Source organism: Bufo gargarizans, chromosome 2 (genome assembly GCF_014858855.1).
Source record: "Bufo gargarizans isolate SCDJY-AF-19 chromosome 2, ASM1485885v1, whole genome shotgun sequence".
Classification (NCBI taxonomy): domain Eukaryota; kingdom Metazoa; phylum Chordata; class Amphibia; order Anura; family Bufonidae; genus Bufo; species Bufo gargarizans.
The window spans coordinates 521,959,134-521,970,294 of record NC_058081.1 but is presented as its reverse complement, the minus strand read 5'-3'; the positions used below and the strand labels follow the sequence as shown (position 1 = coordinate 521,970,294).

General features: G+C 43.5%; 1 protein-coding gene across 1 annotated transcript; it reads left to right on the top strand.

The window, feature by feature from the left end:
• The first annotated feature begins 6,945 nt into the window (after nt 1-6,945).
• On the top strand, nt 6,946-10,682 carry MANSC4 (MANSC domain containing 4). The gene is made up of 4 exons (XM_044278007.1): nt 6,946-7,016; nt 7,454-7,716; nt 8,943-9,077; nt 9,483-10,682. Exons 2-4 carry the CDS (start codon nt 7,479-7,481, stop codon nt 10,163-10,165), a joined length of 1,056 nt encoding a protein of 351 aa, XP_044133942.1. The 5' UTR covers nt 6,946-7,016; nt 7,454-7,478; the 3' UTR covers nt 10,166-10,682.
• The last annotated feature ends 479 nt before the right edge of the window (nt 10,683-11,161 follow it).

Sequence of the window (11,161 nt, the reverse complement as noted above, 5' to 3'; positions counted from 1 at the left end):
CAGGGTATAGTCAACATGTTTTGGACCTTCATATATCAGTCCTTAATTATGACATGATTAAGTATGTCATGATTAAGGACTGATATACGAAGGTCTGAAACATGTTGACTATACCCTGCCTATGAGGATTGGAAGTTTTACCACTAAATAAAGTGTCTCCTGTTGTTCAAGAGCCGGATTTTCTCTTTCTGTTGATTTGCTGTTACGGCCGTGTCCAGGCTGGTACCGTGCTCACTACAGGTGCAGCAGGGAGAGCTGCTCAATCTTTTCATTTACTCCTTCTAACTTGTCCTCCTGTGTGATTAGGACAGGTTTTGTGTGTACTAATAGGAAGACGGCCATTTTATTTCCCCTGATGATTGCTCCCCAGACAAAACGAGCCATTATAAATAATGAAGGTATTTAGGAATAGATTTATAATGACATAATATTTAAGTATTTTCATTTTCTTAATTCCCGGAGAACCCCTTTAACCCTTTCTACCCCAGGCCAGTTTTCACCTTCCTGCCCAGGCAATTTTTTGCAAATCTAACATGTGTCCCTTTATGTGGTAATAACTTTGGAACACTTTTATTTATCCAAGCCATTCTGAGATTGTTTTCTCGTGACACATTGTACTCCAAAATTTACCCAAAATTTTGAAAAATTCGTAGTTTTAAAGATTTCAATTTCTCTGCTTTTAAAACAGAAAGTGATACCTCAAAAATTATTTATTACTTAACATTCCCTATATGTATACTTTATGTTGGCATCATTTTTTAGGACGTTAGAAGGCTTAGAATTTTAGAAGCAATTCTTAACATTTTTAAGAACCTTTCCAAAACCCACTTTTTAAGGACCAGTTCAGGTCTGAAGTCACTTTGTGGGGCTTAGGCCTCATGCACACGACTGTTGTGTGCATCCGTGGCCGTTGTGCCGTTTTCATTATTTTTTTGCGGACCCATTGACTTTCAATGGGTCCGTGGAAAAATCGGAAAATGCACAGTTTAGCAGCCGCATCCGTGATCCGTGTTTCCTGGCCGTGAAAAAAATAGGACCTGTCCTTTTTTTTTCACGGCCAACGGTTCACGGACCCATTCAAGTCAATGGGTCCGTGAAAAATTACGGATGCACACAAGATTGTCATCCGTGTCCGTGATCCGTGTCAGTTTTTTCCTATTATTTCAATGGCAAACTTGACTTAGTTTTTTTTTTTTCATTTTTCATGTCCGTGGATCCTCCAAAAATCAAGGAAGACCCACGGACGAAAAAACGGTCACGGATCACGGACCTACGGACACTGTTTTTGCAGACCTTAAAAAAAAACGGTCGTGTGCATGAGGCCTTACATAGTGAAAACCCCCCATAAATGACCATATTGTAGAAACTACACCCCTCAAGCTACTCAAAACTGATTTTACAAACTTTGTTAACTCTTTGGGTGTTCCACAAGAATTGGGAAAAAATTTGGGCAGATTTTCCATTTTAATCCATTTTTTTTCTTTAACGCATCGAGGGTTACCAGCCAAACAAAACTCAAAATGTATTACTCTGATTCTGCGGTTTACAGAAACACCCCACATGTGGTCGTAAACTGATGTAAGGGAGCACTGCAGGACGCAGAAGAAAAGGAATGCCATATCGTTTTTGGAAGGCAGATTTTGCTGGACTAGTTTTTAGCCATGTCCCATTTTAAGCCCGCCTGATGCACCCTCACAGTAGAAACTCCCAAAAAGTGACTCCATTTTGGAAACTAGGGGATAAGGTGCCAGTTTTATTGGTACTATTTTGGGGTACATATGATTTTTTTAATTGCTCTATATTAAGTTTTTTGTGAGTCACGGTAACCCAAAAATGGTTTTGGCACCAAAGATTAGTGTGTTATACAAGAGCTGAGCCTTTTTTTTTTCTTTTTTTTACAACATTCATCTGGGTAGATCATGGGTAGATCATGTGCTGTTTTTATAGAGCAGGTTGTTACGGACGCAGTGATATCAAATATGTATAATTTCTTTGTTTGATTCAGTTTTACATAATCAAGAATTTTTGGAAAAAGTGTGTTTTTGTGTCTCCATTTTCTGAAAGCCATATTTTTTTATTTTTTAGTCTTGTGCAGGGGCTCGGTTTTTGCAGGAAGAGTTGACTCTTTTATTGGTACCATTTTTGGGTACATATGATTTTTTGATCATTCATTATTACACTTTATGGGGCAAGGTGACCAAAAAATTGGTAATTTTGGCACAGTATTTATTTATTTTTCTAGCATTCACCTGAAAGGTTAGGTCATGTGATATATTTTATAGAGCAGATCATTTTGGACGTGGCAATACCTAATATGTATACTTTTTATTATTTATTTATAGAAATAGTTTATTTATATAGTATAGTTTTACACAATAATAGCATTTTTGAAACCCAAAAATTATGTTTTAGGCTGGGTTTTTTGTAATAGTAAACGCGCGTTTGACGCGCATTTGTGTGATTGACTGCAGTGTCCTATGGCCACAAACGCGCGTCAAAACGCCCCAAAGAAGCTCAAGTACTTGATTATGCGTTGGGCGTTTTACAGCGCGATCGTACGCGCTGTAAAACGCCCAGGTGAGAACCATTCCCATAGGGAAGCATTGGTTTTCATGTGTTGAGCGTTTTACAGCGCGTTTGAACGCGCTGTAAAACGCTCAGGTGTGAACCCAGCCTTACCCTGCTTTCACACCTGAGCGTTTCTCAAACGCGCGTTTTACGCGCGTTTTTGTCGCGCGTTTTTATGCGCGTTTTTTGTAATAGTAAACGCGCGTTTGACGCGCGTTTGTGTGATTGACTGCAGTGTCCTATGGGCACAAAGCGCGTCAAAACGCCCCAAAGAAGCTCAAGTACTTGATTATGCGTCGGGCGTTTTACAGCGCGATCGTAAGCGCTGTAAAACGCCCAGGTGAGAACCATTCCCATAGGGAATCATTGGTTTCTCCTTGTTGAGCGTTTTACAGCGCGTAGGAACGCGCTGTAAAACGCTCAGGTGTGAACCCAGCCTTAGTGTATGCATAGTCTGAGAGCCATAGCTTTTTTATTTTTTGACCGATTTATCTTAGGTAGAGTCTCCTTTTTTGCGGGATGAGGTGACTGTTTGATGGGTACTATCTTGGGGGGGTTATGCCTTTTTGATCGCTTGGTGTTGCAAATTTTGTGATGTAAGGTGACAAAAAATGGCTTTTTTTTATACAGTTTTTATTTTTTACGGTGTTCATCTGAGGTGTTAGATCATGTGATAATTTTATAGAGCTGGTTGTTACGGACACGGCAATATCTAATATGTCTACTTTTTTTTTTCACTTTAGCACAATAATAGCAGTTTTGAAGCAAAAAAATTATATTTTAGTGTCTCCATTGTCTTAGAGTGATAGCTTTTTTTTATTTTTTGACCAATTGTCTTAGGTAGGGTCTCATTTTTTGTGGTATGAGGTGACGGTTTGGTACTTTTTTTGGGGGGCATACGGCTTTTTGATCGCTTGGTGTTGCAATTTTTGTGATGTAAGGTGACAAAAATGCCTTTTTTTATACAGTTTTTATTTTTTACGGTGTTCACCTGAGGGGTTAGATCATGTGATAATTTTATAGAGCTGGTTGTTACAGACGCGGCGATACCTAATATATATACTATTATTTATTTGTTTCACTTTAACACAATAATAGCATATTTGAAACAAAAAAAAATGATGTTTTAGTGTCTCATGTTCTGAGAACTATAGTTGTATCATTTTTTGCGGGATGAGGTGACTGTTTTATTGGTATCATTTTGTGGGACATACACCTTTTTGATCGCTTGGTGTTGCACTTTTTGTGATGTAATGTGACACCGCTTTTTTTGACACCGTTTTTATTTTTTATAGTGTTTATCAGACGGGGTGGATTATGTGATATATTTATAGAGCCGGTCGTTACGGATGCGGCGATACCTAATATGTGTGTGTGTTTTTTTGTTTTTTATAAAATCAGAGGAAAGGAGGTGTTTTTCTATTTTCACTTGAAACTTTTTTTTTTTTTATTAAAAACTGTTTTTAACTTTTTTTAAACTTTATTTCTGACTTTAACTTTTGGGGGTCTGATCCCCTCTGCAATGCATTACAATACATGTGTATTGTAATGCATTGCCTGTTAGTGTATTACACAGAGTGAAACACTAACAGATTGCCTAGGAGACCAGGCCTGATGCTGGATCTCCTGGGCACCCAGGAGGGCAGGTCCCGATGCCAAGCAAGGCATTGGGCAGCCTCTGCATGGCATCAGGCTGCTTTCTCACCCATCGGGTCCTCACCACAGCAGCGCAGGGACCCAATGGGCTCCCTCACCCTCAGCAAACCCCTTCTATGTTGCGGTCAGCGCTGATTGCAGCATAGAAGGGGTTAATGCGCCAGAATCTGTGTTTTCACCGATGGCGGCGCATACAGCAGGGGTCCGGCTAATGGGAACAGCAGGTCCCCTGCAGCTGATCAGGCGCAGCTCCTGAACCCGCCCGATCAGCGGGCCGTAATAGTACAGGGGTGTTACCGTTACACCTAGAGCAGTGATGGCTAACCTCCGGCACTCAAGCTGTGGTGAAACAATGACTCCCAGCATGCTCCATTCATTTCTATGGAGTTCTCAGAACAGCCAAGCAAGGGTGCATCTTGGGAGTTGTAGTTTTACCACAGCTGGAGTGCCAGAGGTTAGCCATCACAGCTTTAGGCCTCATGCACACGACCGTTGTGTGCATCCGTGGCCGTTGTGCCGTTTTCCTTTTTTTTCGCGGACCCATTGACTTTCAATGGGTCCGTGGAAAAATCGGAAAATGCACCGTTTTGCAGCCGAGACCGTGATCCGCGTATCCTGTCCGTCAAAAAAATATGACCTGTCCTATTTTTTTTGTCGGACAACGGTTCACGGACCCATTCAAGTCAATGGGTCCGTGAAAGAACACGGATGCACACAAGATTGGCATCCGTGTCCGTGATCCGTGGCCGTAGGTTACTTTCATACAGACGGATCCAAAGATCCGTCTGTATAAAAGCTTTTTCAGATTGTGAAAACTCAGATCCGACAGTATATTCTAACACAGAGGCGTTCCCATGGTGATGGGGACGCTTCTAGTTAGAATACACTACAAACTGTGTACAAGACTGCCCCCTGTAAGAGATCAGGGCTGCCAGGCAGCAGGGGGCAGACCCCCCCCCCCTCTCCCCAGTTTAAATATCATTGGTGGCCAGTGCGGCCCCCCCCCCCCCTCCCTTGTAATAATTTGTTGGTGGCACAGTGTGCGGCCCCCCCCCCCCCCCTTCCTCCCTATATTGTAATAATTCGTTGGTGGCACAGTGTGCCACTAGGTCAGTGATGTCGAACCTTTTAATGACCGAGTGCCCAAATTGCAACCCAAAACCCACTTATTTATCGTAAAGTGCCAACACGGCAATTTAACCTGAATACTATAGTTCAATATAGTATATATTCCATGAACTTTATCATTTATCTACAATAGCCTGCCCTGCCTGTGCTGTTCATAGTGTGCCCTGCGCTGATGAATGGCAGGAAAAGTCTAAGGCATATTGGTACACCATAGACTTTTTTCACAGTGTGGGTGCCCACAGAGAGGGCTCTGAGTGCCACCTCTGGTACCCGTGCCATAGGTTTGCCATCACTGCTCTAGGTGTAATGGTAATGCCCCAGTTGCTCCTAGAGGCTCATTTCCATATATTAAAACATAATTTTTCTCAGCACTGCGGGCACATATGAACATGGGACCAACATAGATGTCTTCAGCTGCCAATCGCACAATTAACAGGTCAGACAGTTTCATAGGTACAAATCTGCTGACAGATTCCTATTAAAGGTTTTTCTCACTTCAGCAAATAGCATTGATCATGTAGAGAACTTGAATACAAGCCACTTACTAATGTATTGTGATTGTCCATATTGCCTCCTTTGCTGGCTGGATTAATTTTTCCATCACATTATACACTCCACGTTCCCATGGTTACAGACCACCCTGCAATCCATCAGCGGTGGCCGCGCTTGCACACTATAGAAAAAAGCACCCACCTATGTGCACTCCCACAATCCCGGTCACCGGAGAAGCAGGCACTTTTTTCTACAGTGTGAAAGCACGACCACCGTTGATAGACTGCAGAGTGCTCGTAACTATGGAAACGAGCAGTATATAATGTATAAAATAATCCCAATACATAAGTAAGTGCCTTGTATTCACTTTCTCTACATGATAAATGCTATTTGCTGACGTGAGACAGCGCCTTTAGGCTAGGTCTACACGACGACATTTGTCGCGCGACATTTTGTTGCACTAATGTCGCGCAACAATTTTTATAATGGCAGTCTATGGTGTCGCACTGCGACATGCTGCGACTGCGACGCAACAGTCGCAGAAAAATCCATCTCAAATGGATTTTCTGCGACTGTTGCGTCGCAGTCGCAGCATGTTGCATGTTGCAGTGCGACACCATAGACTGTCATTATAAAATATGTCGCGCGACATTGGTGCAACAAAATGTCGTCGTGTAGACCTAGCCTTAAGCTTCTTCTTCTTATGCTTCAATGCACTATTCTTGTATTTGTTCATCTCTCCTATCAGTGCGATTGGTCACATAATGGGTGTTGTCATCCACACCATGATGAAGGTGATTTTCTTTCCTTCCAATCATCATCACTACCGATCTCAGAACTTCTCATCCTACACAAGAAAACAGAAACTTGTTTCTTGCTTCTTCCTTCTATTATATTTGAATTAAGAATGTGACTCCCCCCCCCCCCCCCCCCCCAACAAAAAAATAAAGTTCAGAAGAAAAGTTCCATATTCTTGACTTTGGTTTCTTTCAAGTTTTCTCCCCTCCCCCAGTATTAAAGTTACACCCCGTCCAGCCCAGAGGACAGGAGAGGACTGTGTGACGGAGAAAAGGAGGAGATATTGAGGGGGGGAACCTGAAGTCCAAAGAGGAGAGGACTCTGCAAGGCAAGGAGCACCATGAGCCAACACATGGGGCCGGCAACTGGTACAGGTGAGTGCACATTCATACAGGAATGCACTACTAAGGGTTAAAAGGCATGCTATACACCTGTGCATACCATATATACTATACAATGTAGTACAGGTAACTGAACCAAACCCATCCTGACCCATTACTACTCATAGATGAGGGTTTGCTCCAATTGTATCCTCTGTGAGGTAGCTCTCTGCTGTCCTCATAGTTTGTTACAATGTATCAGTGCAGGTAAAATGCAGTACAGAGGATCATCTAGACTGGATACAATTTTGTCAGCTATAAGTATTTGCATTGAATAGGTTTTACTCTCTGGATATAAATAAGAATGTTCACATTCATTGACGGCAAGCAGAGATTTTGAATAAGGTGAAGCATCAACATACAAAGTCTAGTAGAAAGTTGTGTTGTCCAGTAATCGTGACCCCTGTATATTAACCCTCCCCCTCTGCAAGACCCTCTGCCCTTCAGCACCCGGTCATGGCAGTGAACGTGGAGTCAGTGATGCTCCTGCTCTTCTCTCTCCTGGACATCCCATGGGTTCTCTGTCTGTCCAGCGCTCTGTGCCCACACACCACCTTCTACCATGGCTGCTGGATCAGGAGGTTCCCTGGATTGTTCCTCAGCTTCTCCGGGTCAGAACAACGAGGAGCCAAAGTCTTACAGAGACATCCTGAGCCTTCAGCCCAACTCTGCAGCCGCAAGTGCTGCCACCAAGGTAATCCAGGGGCGGCAGCCCTCTGCACAGGGGATTGTGTAGACTAGATACAATTGTAACAAGACTTCAGCTGTGAGAAGTATTAAATCACCTAGCCCAGGGGTCAGCAATAGTGTTGAGCGAACTTGTTTTTTTAAGTTCGGCGTCTTAAGTTCGGGTTATCGAAAAATCCCATTATGGATTCTAAATTCCGTTATGGTTCGTGGTAGCGGAATCCATAACGGATTCTTCGATAACCCGAACTTTAGACACCGAACTTTAAACACAAGTTCGCTCAACACTACTCAGCAACATTCGGCACTCCAGGTGTGGTGAAACTGCAACTCCCAGCATGCACACTTGCGTGGCTGTTCTCAGAACTCCGATAGAAGTGAGTGGAGCATGCTGGGAGTTGTAGTTTCACAATAGCTGGAGCGCCGGAGGTTGCTGATCCTTGACCTAGCCACAGGATAAGCTATGTGGTGGTTCCAATCGCTGGCACCTCCGCTGGCATGCAGACTGCTCCTCCATTCAAAGTCCATGGTAGATAGAGATTGACTGAGGCCTGTTGTCACGTTTTGTCTTAGAACCAAGTAGGTTTTGTAATCAGGGTCTGGACGAGCTGGGTGACATCTTCCTCTGGCACACAAGCCTGCTTTCCTGATATGTTTTGTTCAAGCGGGTGACAGTGAGTCCTCTAATAACTCTTATTGTCCTGCACAGGTCGGTGAAACCAGGAGGGGGCAGCAGATATTATGATCCCCAATGTGATTGTAATCAGATCCTTTCAATATCTCAGGGGGCAGGTGGAGATCTCCCATTACCCTACAAAGCAGTTGCACATAAAGTCGGATTTCTCAATTCAGCACGTATCTGGCAACTGCTTAAAAAGCAACCCCATAACACACTGTTTTTCAATTCCTGCCTGGATCTGGAGATTCTTTTATGAGTCTATAAGACAAGTAATAATAATAATCCCCTAAAGTAGTGTTCCTTAATTCCAATTTAATGTCGGAGAACTGCTTAAAAAGTAATACCTCACAAGTCTCAATTTCTGTCTTGCATAGAGCCTCTTTGCTAAATGTATTTGGGAATTGCATGAAAAGCACTTCCTCAGAGCAGTCCTTCTCAGTCCCTGTATGACTTGGAGATTATAAAGTTAGGTGATCGTGTAGAAGACAATCTCATGATGCAGTGTTTCTTGAATGTGTTTCTCAAAGAACCCCAATTTTGCCGTGTGTCCTCAGAATTGTGTAATCTGGCTGTCTTCTACTTCGAGATGAACAATGAGAGCGGGGAATGTCACCTGGTGCATTGTCCACAGCCGGAGAGCTGCCTCCTCCAGCTGCAAGAGCGCAGCATTCTCTACACCGTCATGGCTGGTGAGTCAACCATAGTAGTCACCAAGAGGATCCCTCCCTTAGCTCTGCCTGGCAGTCAGACTCCCCACCATTCCTCTCACTGTGCATCTCCTTCAATAGAAACTGATAAAACTGTAGATGGAAAAGTAATGTAAGATATTGGATTTATTCACATCCAAACGTAAATTTAGAAATGTTCTAGTTTCTGTCACCAAAGAATAGTGTGTTATACAAGAGTTGAGCCTGCCATTACAGCTACACAGCCAGAGCTGACCTTATAGATCACTTTAAAGTGGCGGCAGACCAAATCTAGCAGCAACCAAGAGTATTTGCTTCAGCTTTGGATGTAACTAGAGTATAACATGTACTATAACTTGTTTTACGTATACAGGAGGTCATGTTCACAATACGAATTCCATGTTCTAGGTGCTGATCCAGATCTGCTGGTGTTTGATAAACTGGGACATATTGATTTGAACCCACGTTCATCCTTAAAGTGGGAGCGTCTGAACTTATCCCGCGTTCCGACTTCCTCGACCCCTGTTTCCCCAACCATCTTACCCTCTAATGAGCCTCATGTTAATTCACTGTCCACCCATCCACATGATGAGATACCTCTTCATCCACCAACCCAACATCCTTCTCCTCAGCCCCCATCCCCAGCAGACTCTCCTCTCCGCTCTTTGCCACCTACTTATTCTCCTCCATTAACTGCTCAAGTAACTTCTAAGACAACATTGATCTCCTCCCCAGAAGACAGAGAATCCAACAAGGAGACACCTCCATCCTTACCACCCCTGGACCAACCAGATTTACAGAGTCCGGCTCACCTTGACAGCAGCAAGCAGCACATAAATGAAACCAAGGGCCACAGTGGTAGAAACCAGACTTATGAGGGAGATACTGAAGACTCCTCAGACACCATGACCCATCTCTGGCCACTTCCTGCATTCATTGGTTCCATGGTGACCTTACTGTGCTGCTGTTCAGGTATCCTGGCATTTGGGTGCTGCAGGAGGAAGCGACGAGGGAGGTATAGACCCTGGAGGGCTCCAAGAGCTGGGAAAGGGACAATGATAACTTGCACTCTTCTCAAGGAGAAGGCCTGAAACTCACTGCCTCAAAGCCATGGGTCATCCCCTAGTGAATAATATTGGTCCTGTATACGACTATCACCTGAAAGGTGAGGAAATAGCAGGATGAGATCCAGTTCCTTGGTACAGGATTTGGAGGCTATGGCCAAGAATGGTAAAATGCTTAATGCTCATCTCTGGGATCATGTGGAAGGGAATCAATTTGTCACCCAGCATTGCAGCTGCAGGTCACATTGTAGGCCTTGGTCAATACATCCATTATATTTGTGATGATCCTTCCTTCTGAATATTGTGGCAGTTGATTGGTGCAATTTTTGCAACCAAAATGCATAAAAAATATGAAGCATCTTTGCAAATATAGTCTAGATGAAAAATCTCCTACAGTTATGTGTGTGTATACAGAACTATATGTTGTTATGGTTACAGACTACAAACACATCCTGCGTAGTCTGATTAAGCATTCATGTGTTATTGACTTTCAAAATCAATGATATGGTAATAATTTTCAAAAGGATTTGTCCAACTGGGCATAACTTAACACCTCAATGGAAAGTTCATTATGGAGAAGAATACTCCTAGCTAAGGGCTTGTTCACATGACCGTGTGAAGCCCAAGCCCGTGCTGTGGATCGCAAATTGCGGTCCGCTAAGCACCTGCCGTGTGGCAGCCCCGCATAGGGATCGTAGCCCCATTCACTTGAATGGGTCCGCGATTTCTCCGTTCCGCAAAAAGATAGAGCAAGCTCTATCCTTTTGCGGTGCGGAAGCACGGAACTGAACACTACAGAAGCACTACGGAGTGCTTCCTGAGGTTCCGTTCCGTGCTTCAGCACCGCAAAAAGATATAATTGAAATGAATGGGTCCGCATCCGTGATGCGGAATGGCCACGGAACCGGACCCGTGTATTGTGGATCCGCAAATGCGGTCTGCAATACGGGCACGGGCTTCACGATCCCTTAGTGAGTTTGGTTTGCCTAGTGGAGTTATAAGCTTGTCTTCATTGTATGTAAG